This window comes from Gekko japonicus, unplaced genomic scaffold (genome assembly GCF_001447785.1).
Source record: "Gekko japonicus isolate JY-2015 unplaced genomic scaffold, Gekko_japonicus_V1.1 scaffold1242, whole genome shotgun sequence".
NCBI classification, from domain to species: Eukaryota; Metazoa; Chordata; class Lepidosauria; order Squamata; family Gekkonidae; genus Gekko; species Gekko japonicus.
Window position 1 is genome coordinate 457,935 of NW_015172041.1, and position 22,251 is coordinate 480,185.

General features: G+C 46.1%; 1 protein-coding gene across 1 annotated transcript in view; it reads left to right on the forward strand.

Annotated features, from left to right (window-relative positions):
- Positions 1-22,251, forward strand: part of IKBKAP (inhibitor of kappa light polypeptide gene enhancer in B-cells, kinase complex-associated protein) — a 62,017-nt gene that overhangs the window by 7,533 nt on the left and 32,233 nt on the right. Inside the window, exons 6-22 of the mRNA XM_015420673.1 lie at positions 441-462; positions 1,195-1,285; positions 2,307-2,430; positions 2,916-3,009; positions 4,321-4,551; positions 5,541-5,589; positions 6,624-6,628; positions 7,318-7,420; positions 9,593-9,757; positions 11,263-11,369; positions 11,716-11,819; positions 13,281-13,334; positions 13,493-13,598; positions 16,661-16,776; positions 19,137-19,210; positions 20,235-20,313; positions 21,886-21,965. Coding sequence (XP_015276159.1) covers positions 441-462; positions 1,195-1,285; positions 2,307-2,430; positions 2,916-3,009; positions 4,321-4,551; positions 5,541-5,589; positions 6,624-6,628; positions 7,318-7,420; positions 9,593-9,757; positions 11,263-11,369; positions 11,716-11,819; positions 13,281-13,334; positions 13,493-13,598; positions 16,661-16,776; positions 19,137-19,210; positions 20,235-20,313; positions 21,886-21,965 — 1,604 coding nt within the window. The remainder of the gene's footprint in view (positions 1-440; positions 463-1,194; positions 1,286-2,306; positions 2,431-2,915; positions 3,010-4,320; positions 4,552-5,540; positions 5,590-6,623; positions 6,629-7,317; positions 7,421-9,592; positions 9,758-11,262; positions 11,370-11,715; positions 11,820-13,280; positions 13,335-13,492; positions 13,599-16,660; positions 16,777-19,136; positions 19,211-20,234; positions 20,314-21,885; positions 21,966-22,251) is intronic.

Sequence of the window (22,251 nt, forward strand, 5' to 3'; positions counted from 1 at the left end):
AGAAACCAAGATAGGCAAGGGTAGAAGAAGAAGAAGAAGAGATTGGATTTATACCCTGCCCTTCACTCGGACTCTCAGAGCAGCTTACAATCTCCTTTCCCTTCCCCTTCCCACAACAGACAGACACCCTGTGAGGTAGGTGGGGCTGAGAGAGCTCTGGGAGAACTGCTCTTGAGAGAACAGCTCTGAGAGAACTTGTGACTGACCCAAGGTCACGCCAGCAGCTGCATGTGGAGGAGTGGGGAATCAAACCTGGTTCTCCCAGATTAGAGTCTGTGCTCTTAACCACTACACCAAACTGGCTCTCAGTCAGGGTCGGCTCACCCACTAGGCGAACTGGGCATTTGCCTAGAGTGCAGGCCGGCCCTTAGGGGTGCCAAAGCCCCCCAGCCCCCGCCAAAAGCCCTGAATGATGGCTTCCCTGCCGGGCCCCACCACAGAAGGAGGAGGAGGTGGCGGCTGGCAAGCGGAGGCAGGAAGCGCTTGGGAGCTGCACCCCCCGGCCCCGCGGCAGCTGAGCCCCCCTCCCGGCAAGAGAGAAAGGAAAGGCAGCAGGGATCGACTAAACCAACCAAGCAAAAATCTCCAAAGGAAGTTTTGAAAACTTGTAAAGGGCCAAAAGTTAAAAAACATGAATCGATATAGACAAAAGTACACATGTTTATTTCAGAAATGTATATAAACCTTGTAGGGGCTCAAATAAAGCCTCATAAAATAATAAAAGTGACAAATAAAGAGCCTCTGCAGAAGGCTCTTGTGGACCGAAACGTGCCAGGTCATATGTGGGTTCTTTTTGTGCATTTGTCACTTTGATTATTTTCTGAGGCTTTATTTGGACCCCTACAAGGTTCTTATGTGTTTTTGAAATAAACACACATACTTTTGTCTATACCTATTGATGTTTTTAACTTTTGGCCCTTTACTAGCTTTCTAAACTTCCTTTGGAGGTTTTAAGACCTCCTGATGGCACCTGGTTTTTTGGCCACTGTGTGACACAGGGTGTTGGCCTGGATGGGCCATTGGCCTGATCCAAAATGGCTTCTCTTATGTTCTTATGTAAGGCTACTCATCCTGCTTTTACTAAGACTCCATGAATGAAGCCCAGCATGCAGCTCCAGAAGTCTAGGGAACTGTTCTCTCCTGAGTCCTTCCTGTGCTTGTTCTGTCTGTCCCCCACCCTCTCCCAACATGCAGGGGCTCGGAAGATCCGTGTGTGGAGCCGAGAATTTGTTTTGCAGTCGACCAGCGAGCCTGTCCCTGGACTAGAGCAAGGCCTCGCTTGGAAGTGAGTATGGAAGAGCTGCCATTTGTGGGGCGCAGTTTCCCTCTTGAGAGTTCCAGCCCCTCTTCCCCCCCCCAAAAAGCCCTGTGTGTGTGTATCTGTGTTTTGTCTTTTTTGTTATGTTTGAATGTGACCAACTTGGCACCAGCACCAGCTGACTCCGGGCCTCTTTAAGAGAAATGTGCCCTGCCTGACATTGCAGCAGGCACCGTAGTCAGAAATTATTAGCTGCCATCAAGAATTATTTAACTGGAACTGCTGATGTTTTATGAATTATTATTTTTTGTTTGCCACCCTGAGCCCACTTGCGGGGGTATGGCGGGATATCGATTGAATAAATAAATTAAAAATAAATAAATAAGGAGCCCAAGAGTCATGCAGGTGAGACAAGGTCTCCGTTGTGACTTACGTTGTGTGGGACAAAGTAAAAGGGTTGCCGTCTAGGACAGTGACCAGGAGAGGGAGGTACCTGCACCCCACAGGCCTCCTTCAAGAGCTAAACCCTCCTTCCTCCACCCCCTTGCCTCCTGTCTATCCCAGTGACAGACCTTTGCTATATTTAAGGTAAAGGTAAAGCTTCCCTTGCTCGAAAGCCAGTCGAATCCGACTCTAGGGTTGTGGTGCTCATCTCCGTTTCAAAGCCGAAGAGCCAGCGCTGTCCGAAGATGTTTCCGTGGTCATGTGGCCGACATGACTAAACACCGAGGTGCACGGAACGCTGTTCCCTTCCCACCAAAGTGGTACCTATTTATCTAATTGCAATTTCTTGCTTTCGAACTGCTAGGTTGGCAGGAGCTGGAACTAGAGACGGGAGCTCACTCCGTCATGCGGTACACTCGGGTCTCGAACTGCTGAACTACCGACCTTCCACAGCCTGCAGTTCAGCGTCGTAACCACTTGAGCCACCGCAGCTCTTCTTTGCTATATTTAAGCACATTAAAAATATATATATTTGGGGGAAAGTTGTTCTGAATTATCCCAAATGAAAAATGGTCTTACCTTCTTCCTTCGTTTTGTCCTTAAGGCCCTCTGGAAGCCTGGTGGCATCCTCTCAAGATAAAGCCAACAAGCACGACGTGGTGTTCTTTGAAAAAAACGGGCTCCTTCATGGGGATTTCACGCTTCCCTTTCAGAAAGGCCGAGTCAAGGTAAGGCAACTCCCTTTCTGAAGGGGCTGTTGAATTTTCTGCAGAGAATAGGGTCTGATAGACTCTCAGTGGAATCCCAAGCAGAGACATTCTGCTAAGTCAGTGGGTCTAGAAGGGTGTAACTCCATTTAGGATTGCACTGTGGGACTGAAACCCCAAGTCAGATATGAAGCTCACTGGGTGACCTTAGGCCAATTGGTGTCCTAACCTACCTCACAAGGGTGTTATGAGGAGGAAATGGGGAAAGGAGAACCATATACACTGCCATTGGCGAGAAGGTGTGATAAGAATTAGTAGATGAGTAGATGGAATCCACTGGCGCCTCTTTCTCATGTGTGTCTGTTTGACTCCCCCCACCTAGTCTGAGGAATTTTGAGTTCCGTGGAATGCATTCAGTTGCTCATTGCGCTCTGGAGAAGACAGTACGTGACTTAAGAATAACCATCCTCTTGAAAGTTTCTGACGTTGATTCTGCATTCCTTTAGGTAAATGAGCTACTCTGGAATTCAGACTCTATGGTATTAGCCGTATGGCTGGAAGACCTGAAGAATGAGATTAACTCACAACCAAAGACATATGGTAAGAACTGAGAATATTTACATGAATCTTTTCCAGAACTTTCTAGATCAGGCTCACAGTCGACCCTGCTGAATCACCCTGGCTATCTCTAGGCATGTATGTGCCCACAGTCACATGCAGGGCTATTTTTGGGCAGGAACGCACAGGAATGGAGTTCCGGCTGGCTCCCGAGTTGGCCACGCCCAGCAGGAACTCATTAGCATAATAGGCCACACCCAACAGCAGAAACTCATTCGGATTGGCTACTTTAGGGGTGTGTGGCCTAACATGCAAAGGAGTTCCCGCTACAAAAAAAGCCCTGGGTTTGGACGGCAAACAAGGTAAACAGAATAAGAAGCAAAAGGTGGGTGTGGCTGGATAACCACACTTCTGGTAACATGGGGGTGTGGCCTAGTATGCTAGTGAGCTGTGTTGTCAGGGGTGTGGCCTAATATGCTAATGAGTTTCTGCTGTTGGGTTTGGTCTATTATGCTAATGAGTTCCTGCTGGGCTTTTTCTACAAAAAGGCCCTGGGAGGGGGTGCATTGTATGACCTGAAAATACACCTGTACACTGACTCATGAGATAACTGCCTAGTTCTGCTGCCCAAGGTTGCTTCCCAGTAATATTGTCATGTTTCTTGTCCTTTCTATGGGAGGCTTAGAATAAGGTGTACTGATCACCTAAAAATAACTAGCTGGTGGCAGCGTCTGGTAAAAGAATTCTTGTGAGATTTTAGCAAATGAGAAACATGCAGTCTGACAATGCAGGAAGAAGCACCCTCCCACTTCCAGAGGGTGGGGACCAATGTTCCCTCTAAGCTGTGGAGTCTTGTGAGTAAAAATTCTACTTTGTGAGCTACTTGCATTAAAGTTGTGAGCGAACGATTTGGCTGCTGCATAAATTAGTTTGCTCTGGAGCCATCCTTCCTGAGCTAAGGCAACAATTTGTGAGCTGGAGGCTAAAAAACTGTGAGCTAGCTCACACTAACTCAGCTTAGAGGGAACACTGGTGGGGACCTCCCTCCGTCCCTCTTTTTTCATATAGATCAACCTTGTCCTGAGCTTGATTAATAAATATTCCTTGAATTTTTAAAAATGGGAAGGAACAAACCCTCCTGGAGTAGCCACCACTTGGGAGGTATCTGTTGCTAGCGCCCCGCTGGGCTGAAAAGAGCAGCCCAAAATCCAAGGAGACTGAGAGCTGGGGGTCCGGTATCATTATTCACTTGGTCCTTGCTGTTAGTTGTTGTTTGTCTTACGTACAGTTCTCTGATCTCCAGCCCACAGTCCGTTATCCTTGTGTGTTTGCTCTCCGTGTGTGTTCGTATAGTTCAACTGTGGACAACAGGAAACTATCACTGGTACCTGAAGCAAAGCCTGCATTTTGGCAGCTCAGAGGACAGCAGGATCGTGTCCCTGGCCTGGGATCCAGAGACTCCGTATCGACTTCACATCCTTTGTCACCAGTGGCTGTACCTCTGCTACGACTGGCAGTGGAGTACGGACCGCAGCACCGGGGAAGGGGCAAATGACTCTGCTGGAGTGGCAGTCATTGACGGAGGTACGCTTCTGCTCCAGGGGATTACAAGGCCGGTTCTACATGGGGACGACAGTTCACCAGACAGGGCCACACTTGAATCAGCCTTCATTTGTGTTGCATTCCCTTGTCCTGCCATCTTTCATCTCCAAGATTTAAAAGCAAGATGAATGCAACTTACGAATAGGGCTGAATGTATGCTGTGATTCCCAGAACCATTTGTATGTCTGGTGGTGGAGACAGAATGCTGTCCTAGATGGGCCATCAATCTTATTTAGCAGGACTCTTCTTGTGGTGTTACAAGCTGGGTAAATCACAGCGGGGGGCACCATTTGGAAACCACATCTTCCCCCTCAGAATCTCCTGCCCCAGGATCTTTGGCAGGCTGACTTCTCCCTATCTGTTTTTCCCCCTAAAACAACACTCAGCTGCCCTCAACATTCCATGCTTGTAGAGTGCTCTCAACATTCCATGTTCCTGGAATCTAGTCAGTCCTCATCATGCCCTTTTTTTAGGGGAAGTGTGTTTCACCTGATTAATTTCTGTAGACAGGTGGAGGGTATAAAACTACTCCTTCGTCACAGTGCTATGCCAGCTCACTCCAGAGGAAAGAAGGCACTGAACAATTTGTTTCTTATCCCCCAAATGTTGCTTCTCATTGGATAAAGCCCTGTTACTGGATTGGAAGCAACGCTTGGACAGTGCATAAACACAGCAACTTGCTTTGTATTGATCTCTGCCTTGAGATCAATACAAAGGTGGCATAGTGCTTGGACCAGGACCTGGGAAATCTAGATTCACACCCCCATTGTGGCATTCTGATTCTGGGCAATCTTGAGCCAGTCACCCTGTCTTAGCCCAGCCCGCCTCACAAGGTTGTTGGGAGGGAAGGGGGGAGCCATGTATCCTGCCCTGAGCTCCTTCGAGGAAGGGCAGGATACAAATGCACAAGGTGGATGAATACCTGTTACATTGCAGTGATACACATTTGAGTGACTTTTTCTCTTTCAAAGACAAGGTGCTCTTGACCACTTTTCGGCATGCTGTGATCCGGCATTCCTTGTAAACAGCTGCTAGAATGGGTGGCTTTCAACTTTTAAAAAGTTACAGTTGTGGGTGCACAGCCATGACCACAGTTTTCAAAGCTGGCCCTTCATATGGGAGCAGGAACTCCTTTGCATATTAGGCCACACCCCCTTAATGTAGCCAATCCTCCAAGAGCTTACAGAGCTCTTCTTACAGGAGCTACTGTAAGCTCTTAGAGGATTGGCTACATTAGGGGTGTGTCGCTTAATATGCAAATGAGTACCTGCTACAAAAAGAGCCCTGATTGCTCTGGCAGTGCGTGCAGAACAAGAGGACAGACGGTGGCTAAAGCCTAGTGCAACAAAGATACTGGAGGATCAAGTTTTAAAATTTTTCGCAGGGAGGGCATAAATAAATAAATAAATAAATAAAGTAAAATAAACAGTGGACATTTCCAGGATTTTGTGCAGAAGACATCAGATTATGTCCTGATAAACTGAGTTCCCTGATTTAGAGGGCGATCAAATGTCATGGAAACATCTAGACCCTCCACACTTCCAATATCCCTTCACTGATAAAACCTATATAGTCAGAGTCCCATCTTTCCCCTATGTCATATGGTTGTAAGCTGATCATAGCTTTCCCACCGAATGCCTAGGTTTCCCAGTTAACTATTATGCACAACAAATGATGGAAGTAATAACCAATCTCAAAATATCTTTAATTTAAAAAAAAATTGTAATCAATATAACCATCCTATCTGCTTTCTTCCGCAAAAATAGACAGAGGTTGGAGCGTTGCATCTTCTTTGTCCCGATTTTGATTCTTCTTATTTGCGTGTTCTTATTATTCCTGAGAATGGATGCAAACAAGAAGGGTTTACAAAATTTACGAACCAGAAAGGTTTTCTAAGCACCAACTTGGAAGGAGGGAGAGACTTAGATCAGAGTGTGCCAATGAAAGGACAAATCTCGTTTTTCTCAGTGTGTCTGAGTTTCTGCCTGCATCTCCTCCTCCAGAAATGTTTGGGGTTTTTTTCTCACCCCTGCCCCCCCCCCCTTTTCTTCCAGGCAATGTTTAATTGAGAGGAGCAAGGACTCAAAGCTACCTGGAAGTCATAGCCTCTGACTTGGGGTCTGTCCTTTCATTGTGTGCTGCTAGTTGGCCTTAGGAAGTAGGAGCGTCCAGGTTGCACACATGGGAGAAGGTGAAACCTGTTTTGTAGCCAATATTCCTAGCTCCAGGACCTATTTTTGGAGTATCAGTAGGGAATGGCCAGATGGATGTTTGACCCTCTGATCATTGTGGCTTAAACAACAGTTTGTTTTGGTGCCCATGTAGATGTATCACTGTGGCAGTCATTCCCAAACGTTCCACCTTTCCTGCAGGGCTCTGAACCAATTCTTGTGATTTAGGCCTCATGCAAATCCAACTGATTATCAGCCAATCAGAGCCCACGGAAATCCACTGGACGGGAGGGGGATAAGCCAGCCTCATCTTAAGAAGGGTGAAGAATACTAAACAAAGCTTTTGTAGCAGGAACTCATTTGCATATTAAGTGACACACCCCTAATGTAGCCAATCCTCCAAGAGCTTACAGTAGCCCCTGTAAGAAGAGCTCTGTAAGCTCTTGGAGGATTGGCTACATTAGGGGTGTGTGGCCTAATATGCAAAGGAGTTCCTGCTACAAAAAGAGCCCTAAAATGCCCCTGGATGGTGCCAGGGTAGGTCTATCACACCTTCTGTTTGCTGCTCTTTTCACAGATGGCTATGGTGATAAAGACTCCTCTACAGTTAAAAATGGTGCCGTGGATGGAAGTGGATCTAAAGATCCCATTGGGGTCCCTCAGCTGGAAAAGTCCTACAGGTACCGGAGGTTACATGATGTGATACAGAATATGCTGTTTGAGGGAATATGCCCCGGCTCCGGCCTGGTGGAACTCTCTGCCAAATAACATCTGTGCCTTGTGGGACCTAGTTCAGTCCCGCAGGGCTTGTAAGGCAGAGACGTCCCGCCAGGCTTACAGTTGAGGACAGCAACGGTTTTTAATCACCACTTTTTAATCAATGGTCTTAAAGCCTGGCCCCTTTTTTCCATTTGCTCCCCAGTTGGGGTAAGCGTAATTGGTTTCCATGTGCCTTTTGGAATGATGATTGAATTGTTTTAATGTTTTTAACTAATTTTAAATGGTATTTAAACGTCGTACACCGTCCTGAGCCCCAAGTATTGGGGGAGGGCAGTCTAAAAATTGAATATGAAAATAAATACATGACCATATACTTTCTGTGCCAGGAGCCCCACTCTATATTTATTGTTACGCTTATCTTGCCCTTCCTCCTCAGCGGCCATGGCAACGTATGTGATTGTCCACTTTTCCTTTTTCTCACCTCAGCCAACCTTGTAAAGTAGGATAGAGAAGGAGCAAGTGACTAGATCAAGATCATCCAGTGACTCTGATGTAATCCAGAGCATTTCTGGAATTCTGAGCACAGGTAGTGGGCACTGCAGTAAAATGGCTGCCATGGAGGTTCCAGGCCAAGCATCCTACTATGACGGAAGCAGCTGTTTCAAAATGAGTGCCTCTGCAAACCCAAGTGTGATGTCTCCTGGACTCTTGAACCACCTGCTCCAGTGAAGTGGCAGAAAGCCAGGGATTGGCGGGGGGAGAAGTGAATTGAGTGGGTGCCGTTGGTTGCCACGTGAGGGATTATTGGTAAAATCCATCCACTGCAAGAAAGGGTGAGGGGTGAATAGGCCTCCTGAGGAATGCCTGTTCTCATAGGTATTTAAATACACAGGCCCCTATTCACGTACAAAGTTTATGTGCCATGCAGAAGCCTCCACCTGGCCTTTCTAGCTTTGTTGCCTTCAGCTAAAGTGCATTTTTAATAATGATGGTTTCTCTTAAGTATTCCTTGCACATTTATTTATTTAATTTTTTATCCCACTTTTCAAGGGGCTCGAGGTGGCACACATTGCCCTGTTTCCTCGTGTTATCCTCATAATGACCTTATGATGTAGGTTTGGCTTAGATAGAATAGCTGGCCCAAGCTTCTACAGTCAGCTTCGAGGTGGAGTAAGAACTGGAACCTAGCTCTTAGTCTGACATTCTAACCACTACCGGCTGTCATTGCACAAACCAGCTTTCCATCTAGTGCAGGAGTTGCAGGCAACTGTGCCTCCTGCCAAGCAATACATAAATCTTTTACATTCCAACTTCATGTATGTGCATATGTGTTAACTGTCTTAGTCTAAAAGGACTACATTTGAAGTGATTTGAACATGTAGAAAAATTCTCTGGGCGATGGAACATTCCCATGAGATAGCCCTCTTGATCTTGCATGATGAACTTGTACATGTGAGTTGGTCCTTAGCTTACCACTGAGTTACCAGTGCATATAACTCAGGAAAGCATTATAGAGTCCCTACAGCAGGGCTCTCCAACTTTGTTTGAGTTTGTGGACGCCTTTGCAATTATGATACAAGGTGGTGGGCGCAACCACAAAATGGTTGCCAGAGGAGGTGGAGCCAGCCACAGAATGTCAGGGAGTGAGGTTATCTATAACTCTGATTGTAGCTCTTTAGCATTTCAGGCAGAATCTCTGTTTAACAGAATGCCTTTTAAAATGAACATATTATTTATTATTTACTTGTGTACATAATAAATATACATATTGCGCTAGCTAAGAAACACCCATCTGGCTGATCTCTAATGGTCAAGTTGAAAGCCTGCAGGGCGAAAGCCCCACCTAACCCCATCTACTTTGTAAAACCACTTGGCGAGAGCAAGGGAAGATGTCAGTGTCATGGCATCCATGGGCGCCATTTTGGGGATACAGGCCATTGATAATCTTCTTCCTCAGGTTGTCTGGTAGCTTACCAAACCCTTGATTTTTCCAAGCAACACCAAGACGAGTTTGTTTGTACCCTGTTCCACGTTCACCCCGCTGTATTTTAGAAAGTGGAAGGGGGAAAGAGTAACTTGCATGATGAACAGACCGTGTAAATAATCTGTCTTTTTGTTGGGTACTGCTATAGAATCAACCTAAGCGCCAAGGAAGAGAGAATCCCGCTGTGGTTGCGTCTGGTCACCTGGGTGCAAGATGACCTGTTCCTCGCTGCTAGCCAGGGGCCTCTCCCAGGCCATACAAGCATTCACCATCTGAAGCTCTCCTCTGCCGAAGAAGCCTGTGTTGTTACCAGGTACTGGCAACAGGGATGTCTCTCAATTTAAAAAATTGTTTCGAGCAGCTCCGGAAGACCTTAATGCCCCTTTGGAACTGGCTGGTTGAGTAGTTGCAGAAAGATTCATGAGAATGCTAGTTGCTGCGGAAAGCGCTCGTTTTTATAACCTGCTTCATTCATACATTAGCTAATGAGAGTGCTTCTGGTTTGTAGAAAGAGTATCATAGTAACAGGACAGCCGTGCAAGAAGCATTGTTAGTGGATGTGAAGGGTACATTTAAAGTCAGAATAAACTAAGCGATCACTTTGCCCTGACCTGGATGGGCCAGGCAAACCCAATCTCGTCAGATCTCGGAAGCTAAGCAGGGTTGACTCTGGCAGGTATTTATGTATTTATTTATTATTTTCCATTTGTATCCCGCCTTGCCAGAGAACTGGCTCAAGGCGGCGAACAAACATTAAAAGCAATAAAACAGTAAATACAATAAAATATACATAAACAACTATCTAACATCATAACATTCTAACAAGGTACTTGGATGGGAGACCTCCTTGGAATACCAGCAGGCGGGAGGTGGGAGCAGGCGTTATTCAGCCACCTCTCTCAATATACTCCAGGCCCCCAGTAGGGGTCAGTCACCAGAGGTAGTCATGACTTCCAGGTGCGCGCTCTCTCTCTCTAACACACATAAAAAGGTAAAGGTTCCCTTGCTCGTAAGCCAGTCGAATCTGACTCTAGGGTTGTGGTGCTCATCTCTGTTTCAAAGCCGAAGAGCCAGCGCTGTCTGAAGACGTTTCTGTGGTCATGTGGCTAGCATGACTAAACACCAAGGTGCACGGAACGCTGTTCTCTCTCTCTCTCTCTCTCTCTCTCTCTCTCTCTCTCTCTCTCTCTAACACACATAAAAAGGTAAAGGTTCCCTTGCTCGAAAGCCAGTCGAATCTGACTCTAGGGTTGCGGTGCTCATCTCCGTTTCAAAGCCGAAGAGCCAGCGCTGTCCGAAGACGTTTCTGTGGTCATGTGGCTGGCATGACTAAACACCAAGGCGCACGGAACGCTGTTCCCTTCCCACTGTTGTGGTACCTATTTATCTACTTGCAGTTTCTTGCTTTCGAACAGCTAGGTTGGCAGGAGCTGGAACTAGAGACGGGAGCTCACCCTGTCTTGCGGCACCCGGGTCTCGAACTGCTGAACTACTGACCTTCCACAGCCTGCAGTTCAGCGTCTTAACCCATTGAGCCACCGCAGCTCCCTAATACACATACACATATGAAAAATACAACAACAAAAACCTCCCCCTAAAAAGAGATTACCTTATCTCGTGTACAATATTTCCTCTCTAGGACCAGCACAGTTATTTTGGAAAGAGAGTTCATGGATGCACCTGTTACTCATTCCAGGTTTGGAGGACCTTTACTAGCTGGATTATTGCTTTTGAAAGTCCCTGTTTTCAAAGCAAAGATAGAGAGCACAGGTTGACATCAGGGGAGTCACCTTTCTCCCTCTCTTGTGCTTTTCGCAGCTCACCTGTGACTGTGGATGGGGACATCATCAGCCTGTCTTGTAACCCGAAAACCAAGGTGGTAGCTCTGCAACTCTCCGATGGTCGAGTAATGAAGTACCTGTGGGGTATGTGTGACCGTGGCTACTCGTTTGAGTCGGCTGGATCTGGAGGTTCTCACTTGGTGAACAGTTGCTCCTCTGGGATGGAGCTCTTAGCTTGCATGCAGAAGGGTTGGTCATTGGCCACATCCAGTTAATGGGATCTTTCATGACAAGGCAGGGAAAGATCTTTGCCGAGGAGCTGGGGCAATCGGCTATCCCTAACTCACACCCCAAGGCTTCAAACTTTGTTCATCTCTAGAATGTCTTACCTCATGGGCTCTGAATTCTAGTAAACCATGCTGCATCTGGTGATGTATAATCTTGGCTTTTTATTGTGTAGTGTTTATGCATCTTCTCTATTATGCTTTAGCGTCTGAAACGCCAACTGTCGTCCCTTGGCTGAACAGCAGTGGTTCCGCTGTCCGCTTTCCCTCCCCATGTATGCAGGTTGTGCAGGCCGTGATTGGCGGACAAGTAAGTGAGCAACGCGTGCAAATCTAGACTGGGTGAACAATAACCAGGGTGCTGTTTACCATCCCTCCTCCTCCACCACCACCACCACCACTTCATCATTTGTTCCTGGCAAGTAGTAAAAACTGTCCTGATCAGAAGAGTTTCTGTATTGCTACAGAAGTGCTCATGATACCAACAGCTGTGCCAGGGACACAAATCACAATGCCACAGGGTTTAATCAATGCAACAACTTGGCATGTTCCTCTTGGTCCCCTCCATTTTGAGAGTAAATAGCTGCCCGTTGTTGGCAGTCTGACATTCAAGGCTTTCCACTTCACAGTTCCGAGTAAGCAATGAGAAAGCTCCAAGTGTTACTATCATTTAAAAATAGGGAAAAGAAACTTGTTCTAGTCCTTATCGCTTTAATTATATGCTTCAGAACATGTGGGCAATGTCTGGTGGATCCCCAGGAGTGGCTCGTTATGATTTTCAGCGACTGAGAGCAAGCGAGTGGCCCAAAGTCACCCAGCAAGTTTCCATCATAGATTGGGAATCTGAACCCAGGTCTTCCAGATTCGAGTCTGTTTTACCCAATACATTTTTTAATAAAGCAGAATTTGCAAAAACTGCACGTCTCTTGCCTTATTTAATTTCTTTCTTTCTTTTTTAAAGAGTTCTCTGGACACTTTTCATTTCAGGTCAATAAAAATGAATTGCATCCTCCAATCACAATGCAGAATATTGCAGTGCAGTAAGAAGAGCAGAATTTTAGCAGATCAAGATCAAGCATAGCAAGAAACAGTTAGCATACAGAGATAGGGTTGCCAGTCTCCAGGTGGGGCCTGGAGGTCTCCCAGAATTACAAATGATCTCCAGACAACAGAGATTAGTTCCCCAGGAGAAAATGTCTGCTTTGGGGGATGGACTCTGTGGCATTACACCCAGTTGAGGTCTCATCCCTCTCCAGACCCCAAGGCTCCACCCCCAAATCTCCAGGAATTTTCCAACCTGGAGATGGCAACCCTAATAACATATGATTATGAAAAAGTAGGTAGCCATATTGGTCCATAGCATAATCCAAAAAACAAAAGCCATATCATCTTTTTTTTATTAAATAGCACCATACAAATGTTGCCAGTTTTCTCCAGAACTGTTCATCAGGCAGTACATTAAAAACAAAGCATTTCCGTTCCAGTTTTTTAACATTTGGCTTGATGAAGAGTTCTGTGTAGCTTGAAAGCTTACACACTTTGTATTGTGGTTTTGGTTTGGTTGTCCTTAAAGGCTTTTGTGAGTGTTATTTATATCATAAAGTTACAATGGTTTATGAAACTGTTATTGTATTATTATGTAACTGTTTTTATGTAATTGTTTCAGGACATGCACCATATTGGAGTCAACAAACAATAATAAGGGAATCCATTTTTCTGTACAGTTCTATATTATTTTCTAACTGTGTGCTGTATCTCTTTTTTGTCTTAGGACACCATCTTTGGCCTGACTGACAGATGTCGTTTTTTCATTAATGATGCTGAGGTACTAATTATTCTTAGTTCTTTCTTTCCTCAAAAATGTTTTTTCACATAGAACTACTGGGAGGAGGAGGTTTGTTCTTTGCTTTAAGAATCAGTGATATAAATATTTTAAATAAATGAATCTAAATTTTAAAAATGAACCAAATAAATGTTTCATAGGCTGCTTCAAATGTCACATCCTTCATCATACATGATGAGTTTCTGTTGGTGACCACCCATTCTCACACCTGCCGGTGTTTGCCTCTGAAGAACACATCCCTGAAAGGTAAACATCCTGGTGTTTTCTTACCATACACAGTACTCTCATTGATTTTTTCTTCACAGAACACTTTCCTCTTCATGCGTTTTCTCTACCCTCCTCAAATGCACAGCCATCTGTGGATGGTTTTCCTTTCATTTCTTCAAAATGGCTGCTTATATTCCCCCTTTGGCAGGGGTTCAGGTAATTTCCTAGTTGCTGCGTAGCAGGAGGAGGCTAAATGTAGATTGGACTTTATAAAACAATGAACAGGAAGGGATAGTGGCAGAGAACATAACATAAGAACATAAGAGACGCCAATGTTGGATCAGGCCAAAGGCCCATCCAGTTCAACACTCTGTGTCACACAGTGGCCAGAAATACCAGGTGCCCTCAGGAGGTCCACCAGTGGGGCCAGGACATTAGAAACCCTCCCAGTGTTGACCCCCCCCAAACACCCAGAAGACAGAGCATCACTTGCTCCAGAGCCCCTATCTATACCGTGTGGCTAATAGCCACTGATGGAAATGTGTTTTTGTTGGTGCTGAAGTTCCACTCTTCTGAAACTGTATGCCAGAGAGAAGCAACTGAGCATCCTCTCTGTCCATCAGGCTCGGTTACCAAACGAGAAATCTAAACAGAATAAACATCTGAGGCACCCTCAGCTCAGCTCATGTGCCCCTCCTCTCCGCAGCGGGAAGTCATCCCAGCTGTACCCCGTGACCAAAAGTATCATTAATTCTGGAAATCGGGTAAATACTATGTTCAGATATACACAGTGGTTTCTGGATGTGACTCCTTTTTCCTCTGTGGTAAAGAGGTGAGATTGGGGTATGCAAGAGCCCAGGATTCTTAACCAAATCTCCAGTGAGTAATGGCAGCATAGGCCTTGGTCAAAAGGCAGTTTCATAACTATTCTCTCTTGTTAGAAATGTTTTCCCCTAGTCCATTTGGGCCTAACAGAAATTAGATTTCCTGAGAATACCAGTATATGTAAAAAGCTTATACATTTGTTATGCCTTTTCTCTGAGAGTCACGCTCATCCAGGTAGTCTCCCTTCCAGACAGTTTACAGGGCAAAGCCTCCTAAGGTTCCATCCCTTTGCTGCCCCATGTGCCTTCTGATCAATCTCTAAGTTAATGCACAGAATGTTTACTACCATCAGTTATGAGTGTACACTGTTCTCTTGCGGGTATCATGTATCCAGGGCTATTTTTGGGCAGGAACGCACAGGAACGGAGTTCCGTCTGGCTCCCAAGTTGGCCACGCCCAGCAGGAACTCATTAGCATAACAGGCCACACCCAACAGCAGAAACTCATTAGGATTGGCTACATTAGGGGTGTGTGGCCTAACATGCAAAGGAGTTCCTGCTACAAAAAAAGCCCTGGGTTTTGACAACAAACAAGGTAAACAGAATAACAAGCAAAAGGTGGGTGTGGCTGGATGACCACACTTCTGGTAACATGGGGGTGCGGCCTAATGTGCTAATGAGCTGTGCTGTCAGGGGAGTGGCCCAATATGCTAATGAGTTCCTGCTGTTGGGTGTGGCCTATTATGCTAATGAGTTCCTGCTGGGCTTTTTCTACAAAAAGAGCCCTGCATGTATCTAATAGAAATGGATGGTCCTCCAGGTTATAAAGCTGAGATGTAGTTTATTTACTTATAACCCCCCCCTTCCTTCTCAATTGGGACTCAAAGCAAAGTACGTCATTCCGCTCGCCTACATTTCATCACAGCCGCCTTATGAGGTATGTTGGGCTGAGGGAGAGAGTCACTGGCCCAAGATCACCCTGCAAGCTTCCGTAGCAGAGTGGGGATTTGAACCTGGGATCTCCCAGTTCCTGGTCCAGCACTCTGACTGCCACACCACGCTGGCTCTCAAAATATTTGGCCACCCCCCAACACAAACAAATGGACAACATCTGCCCCTGTGCAGATATCTCAAAACATACACATGTGTACACAGGCATCTTTGAAAAAGCTGTGGATCAGCCAAGGGGAGGGCAGAGGATGCAGAGGAAACGTGTGATCAGGCGAAGCGAGAGAGAGGGAAATGGGGGGGAAGAGGATTTCTCCTTCCCGATGAGTCCTCTCTCTTGTAGATTGTAGTATGATGTAATCTGAGTCTCTTGGGATACGTGTGTGCACCCAGCACCCTCTTGCTAGGCCCTCCTTCCCCATTCATGCAAAGTTCAATCTAGGCCAGTGGTGGCAAACCTTTTAGAGGCCGAGTGCCCAAACTGCGACCCAGAACCCACTTATTGATCGCAAACTGCCAACACGGCAATTTAACCTGAATACAGAGGTTTTACTTTAGAAAAAAAACAACTGGTACAAAAAGCTATGGAACCTTTATATAATGGAGAAAATCTCAGATACTCTGAAACAAAATCTATCTAGAGGTGGTCAGAATGACATTGTATGTATATGGTCAGTGGTCATTTCGTAGAAAAAGAGGTGCAGGAGCTCATTAGCATAACTCATTAGCATAACTTATTTGCATATGCCACACTCCCTGACATCACCGGAAGTGTGTCAGGGAGAGCTTGTGCCTGAATAAAACTTGGCCTTAAAGGTGCCACTGGACTGTTTTGGACCTGTTAGGCTCTGCAACTTACCTGGCTGCTTCTTGCTCTGACTGAAGGCTGCTTGGAGCAAGGGGTGGAGCTTATTGCATCTGCCCGCCCCCTGGGCTCTTTACTGCCGGAGCTCCGCTCCTGTGCGCTCCTGCAGGAAATGACCCCTGTATATGGTACCCCATACTAGTACATGTATCTACCAAAGAAACAGTACCTGATGTAATAAACACTCTGCATCTATGGTAATTTTCAAACTGTATAATACCGACAAATTGTACGAAATTATGAAGCCATTGAGAGCTGACTATGCTCATGCTTACCTTGTAAATCTTTGCTGTTTATGACACTTTGATGATGGTCTGGGCCTGGCTGGGGCGATGGCACGCGCGCCCACAGAGAGGGCTCTGAGGGCCACCTCTGGCACCCGTGCCATAGGTTCACCACTACTGATCTAGGTGCAAAGTTCTTTTGGGTTTGAGCTCTTACGCCATGTACTGCGGCATCTTCAGCTCTGCAAGCGGCTTTGGGCAATGCTTCCATCCCCGACAACGAGACCCTGCGCAAGATTGAAAGAGGATCCCGGATCATCACGATCGTGTCGCAGGATACCAAGGTGATATTGCAGGTGAGTGCTCTCCCTGTGTGTGTTCTCATGGCCCAGAGCAGCTTGTTCCAGCATCGCGGTGTTTGTTGCACGGCCTAGAAAGCTGAGCTGACATGGGTAGGAGAATCGTGTGGCTTAGCTCTTGCTGGATTGTACCACTTCAGACCGCAGTTAGGTTGCCAAGCTGAAGCTGACTTAGGGCGACCCTGTAGGGTTTTCAAGGCAAGAGACAAAAAGAGGTGGTTCTGTCATTGCCTGCCTCTGCATAGTGACCCTGGACTTCCTTGGTGATCTCCCATCCAAGTGCTAACCAGGGTCGACCCTGCCTAGCTTTTAAGATTGGACAGGATTGGGCTAGACTGTGCAATCCAGGTCAGGGCAGAGGTGGGGTAGACAACATTTTTGTAATTCCCCCTCTTTAGAGATAGCTGGTATCTCAAGGAGAAGGTGAGGCTGCACCCTTCTACTGAATGTGGAAGTTTTCCATGTAGAGGGTGTTTTCATACAGGCTGGCATTCCAGTGTACAGCATTCTTGAGGTCTGAAGTTGCACTCCACCTACAGTTGCTGATAATATGTTAGCAGGTTTTTATCCCATCCTTCCTCAAAAGAACTCAGAATGGCATACGTCGTTCTCCTCTCCACGATTTAACTCTCACAACAATCCTGCGAGGTAGGTTAGGCTGAGAGAGTACGACTTAGCTGAAGGTCCCCCAGCAAAGCTTCCATGGCAGAGTGGGGATTCGAACCTATGTCTTCCAGAACCTAGTCCAAAGGTCTAACCACGACTCCTCAAAACACAGGCTTTATAAGTGTTGATTGATGACTCCATTGTTTCCAAACCAAAAGCCGGTGGAAATTGGGATGCTCTGGATGTGTCTCTTCTCACTGTCAAACTACTTTTTAGCATTTGTATTGTTCAATTTAGTTAAACTAATGTTGACTGACTTCAGGGGTGAGGGAGCTCATTTACCAAGTGCACAAGGCTCCAATGTGGATTGGGACTACAGCATAGGGGGATAAGCGGCTTTAGCCCCCCTCCCCCCGCTGTGTTCCAGTCCTGAACTGGCCCTGGGGTGGTAGCATATCCCCAGTTAGGTGGCTACACACGTACATATGGGCTGTGTGTGCAGGCCCCCCCCCCCCCTCCCCGCCCCTTCGAGATAGGAAAATGGGGGGTGGGCCTGAACCCACATCCCTCACACTGTTATCCAGATCAGGGTCCCATACACTTGGGAAATGAGTTGCCTCACGCCTGACAGCTGACTGACTCAGTCAAAGTCAGGTCAGGGGAACCCAGTTATGATGCAGCATGAATAGTTCAACCCATAGTCATGTTCCCAAATGTAAACCTCACCGGGGGTAAAGAGCGAAATATGTTTCCGTGGCTTTTCAGAAAACCATTGTGCTTCAGTTTTCACAAGTTTGGGAACCTTGGTGTTGGGTGATTTTTTTATTACGTTGGTTTCCTGCCTTTCCATTGTGTGCTTGAGGCAGATAAGAACATTGAAGTCCCATTGATCAATTACACTCACTCAACGCAAAATACAAGACTGGGCCCTGAGCCACTGATGCCCAGTATCTGAGCTAGGACTCCAGATGGAGGGCTGTATGTAGAGAGAGCCAGTTTGGTGTAGTGGTTAGGAACGTGGACTCTAATCTGGGAGAACCGGGTTTGATTCCCCACTCCTCCACATACAGCTGCTAGTGTTCTTTGTGTTCTATCATAAGTTCTTTGAGAGCTCTATAAACCATTGGTACACTAAACTATGGGAATATCTGATTGATGACAAAATTGCTGAATGGTCCGCCCAGCATAATCTAATCGAAAGCACTCAAAGCCCGATGAACAAATGGAAGGTTTTGCTAGCTAAACAAAACATGTTTATGATGCACAGGCCACGTAATCCTTGGACAAATGCCTTGCCACTATACATGTTTCATTAGGTTAAATTGCGGGTTACTGATATTGTATAACCTTTAGTTTTGATGTTAGCTATCTTATTAGTTTGATGTAGTTATAGTTGTTATGTTTGTCAACAAGATACTGTTTGGAAAGTTAATTTCTCCTTTTTGTTGTTACTGTATCAATATTTTTTATTGTATGTTGTATGTAATAAAATAAAAAAAATACAGCTGCCAGCATGACCTTGGGTCAGTCACGGTTCTATTAGAGCTGTCCTTGAAAGAGCAGTGCTTGAGAGAGCTCTCTCAGCACCACCTACCTCACAGGGTGTCTGTTGTGGGGAGGGGACTCCTTCGGGTAGTGAAAGGTGGGGTATAAATCCAATCTCTTCTTCTTCAGCATCTTCTTTATTATGTCACTCAAATGTGATGTTCTCAGTGGCTTGGATGAGCAGTCTTCTTGGGCTTTTTCTCTAGGTACCAAGAGGAAACTTGGAAACGATTCATCATCGGGCCCTTGTCCTGGCCCAAGTTCGGAAGTGGCTGGACGGGTAAGCCAGTCTCTTTTAATTCATTATGTGTAAGGTGACGATCCCCAGTGTGTGGCAGTCATGGGTGCCGTGGTGTCAACCAACGTGTTTTCTGGTGCCCGCTTCTTTCTTCCTTAAAATACGGGCCAGTCCTGGCTTTCCCCAAACTCTCTGGAGCAGAAGGTGCTTCAAAAGATCCCAGATGGCGCCACTTTTGGGGTCTGCACACCCTTTGGAAACAGCTGTTCTATCAAAGGAGGACACTTGATACCCAGCATTTTTATTATAAGTAGTAGTAGAAGTAGTAGTGTTTATTAGATTTCTGAATCGCCCAACCCCGCAAGTGGGCTCTGGGCGATTTGCAGCATTAAAACAGATAAAATACAATCAACATGATAACATTATTATAATGCACTAATAAAACAACCAATCCAGATGGCGATCAACCCCTTTTTTTTGCCGGCTACCGTGCTCTCTGTGCAGCAGGGCAGGGAAGGGGACGTGGGGGCCAAAAATAAAAAAGGAGAGTGCCAGTTTTAACTGTTGCTGTTCTCAACAAGAAACCTGACGGAACATCTCTGCCTTACAGGCCCTGCGGAATTGCATCAGATCCCGCAGGGCCCCAACATTATTCGGCAGAGAGTTCCACCAGATTGGGTCGAGGAGGGAAAAGGCCCTGGCCCTAGTTGAGGACAGCTGAACCTTCCTAGGGCCGGGGATCACCAGTAAGTTGTTATCAGCTAATTTTGTGATTGCCTCCCATGGTGGCCATTTTGTGTTTTTTTCCTGCCTCAGATGGCATCCATTTTGCAGTGGTGCCCGCTACCCTTTCTCAAAATTCCTAAGTGCTCACAGACTCAACAGGTTTGGAGGCCCCAGTGTAAGGCATATGGAGAATATGCGTCTGCTGTATTATAATTAATTAAAATATGTTCAACTTTCCTCCGCCTCTGACAGGGGCCAAAAGTGGCATGCATGGTGCCAATTTCCTGTTTCCATGAATGTGTATCAGAACTGACTCACTCTGACCTGCCTCTTCCCACAGGATTCAGTTTAAAGAAGCTTTTGAATGTATGAGGAAGCTGCGAATCAATCTGAATCTCCTTTATGACCACAATCCAAAGGCAAGTTAGAGGAGAGCTGTTGGCACTTACTCAGAGGACATCTTGTGGGGAGCAGGAATTATGAATGTACACTGATACACCACTATATAGTATGTATGTCAGTACACTGTGGTGCGGCCTGGCCACTAGTTATCATATCAGAGTATTAATAGTTATGAAAACATAAATGTCCAGTTATCCAAAATTTTATTCATTATGGAACAGTGAAACTTTTTTTAAAGATGGTAAATGAAAAAACAGGTATTGCCTTGCTCAGAGGCTTAGTGAGGGCAGCTGGCCAGACAGAATGGGCATCACTGCAGCTTTTCATTGGCTCTCTGCACGAATCCTCACTCCTCAAACCATATTCAAGGGAAGGAGGGAATGGGAGACCTGTGACATGTAATTCCGCAGTACCGAGCGGCAGGGGTGGAACTCAGGGCAGGCCTAGGCAAGCATAGGGTACTTAGTAAAGGTAGACCCAGCCTATGTAAGTGATGATTAGGTTTATAGGAAAGCAGTGAAATGTATAGAAAAGTAAACTTCACTTTTATTTTTAATCAAAAATTGTATGCTCACAAATCTACATGGTTAAGTAGGGGACACTATTATTGTTTCTACGTATATTTCTGGTTCCTGTTTCATGCTTGTGCCGCACTATGAAGAAGAAGAAGGAGGAGGAGGAGGAGGAGGAGGAGGAGGAGGAGGAGGAATGTATACCCCCGCCCTTCACTACCCAAAGGTGTCTCAGAGCGGCTTACAAACTCCTTTCCCTTCCCCTCTCCACAACAGACACCCTATGGGGTAGGTGGGGCTGAGAGAGCTCTGACAGAAACTGTTTCAAGAGCAGCTCTTATCAGAACTTGTCCAAGGTCATCCAGCCAGGTGCAAGTGGAGGAGTGGGGAATCAAACCCGGTTCTCCCAGATTACAGTCCGCGCTCCTAACCACTACACCAAACTGACTATCTTAGTCTAGATTATGACAGCTTGATAGTGGTGACCTTGTGTCGTCTGTGGGAGCCTGTCTTCTTGTTGAGTAAGAATCCCAGCCCTGCAAGCAGGATTGTGTGGTGTTTTGGACACAGCACCGGAACTGAAGCAGTCTACCTGAGCAATGTCAGTATGGCCTTTTAAGCAGCAGTTGCCCACAAAGATCTGCACCCATTTTTAACTCATTCTGTTGCTAGTTCTGAGGAAGGACCATAGAACTGGGAACTTGTCCTGGGCATCAACATAGAACTGGACAACATTTTTGCAGTTGGGGGGGGGGGAAGGCCTCAGAGCGCTCCCCATCTTTTAAATGTGCTTAGGAGTGATGGGAATGTTTTGTCTGTACCAGGCTGTCTTACAGTATGGCTAGAGGGAGCAGAGGCAATAGCTACAGTGTGGCTAGAGGGAAACCATTTTAAGAGGCAATAGCTAGACGGGTCGCAGAAGAATTGTACCGCTGCTGATCCGTTTTGTCTTGCTTCTCCAAACCAGTCATTAAAATCCCAATTCAGACTGGGATTGGAATTTTGTTTCTTTTGCGTCTTAAACTTACACACTTAACACGCTGGTGTTGAGTTAAACAGCCCTGGCTTTCATTTCAGGTCTTCCTGGACCATGTGGAAACGTTCATCAAACAAGTAGATTCTGTAAATTATATCAACTTGTTTCTCACAGAGCTGAAGTGAGTATTGCTTTTTTCCTATTACTTTTTCCTTTTGGTAAGGTTGGTTTAAAAGGGATTAGAAGAAGAAGAAAAGAGATTGGATTTATACCCCGCTCTTCACTACCCAAAGGTGTCTCAGAGCAGCCTACAAACTCCTTTCCCTTCCCCTCCCCACAACAGACACCCTGCGAGGTGGGTGGGGCTGAGAGAGCTCTTGACAGAAACTGCTCTTTTCAAGGACAACTGTGACAGAGCTTGTGACTGACCCAAGGTCACATCAGCAGGTGCAAGTGGAGGAGTGGGG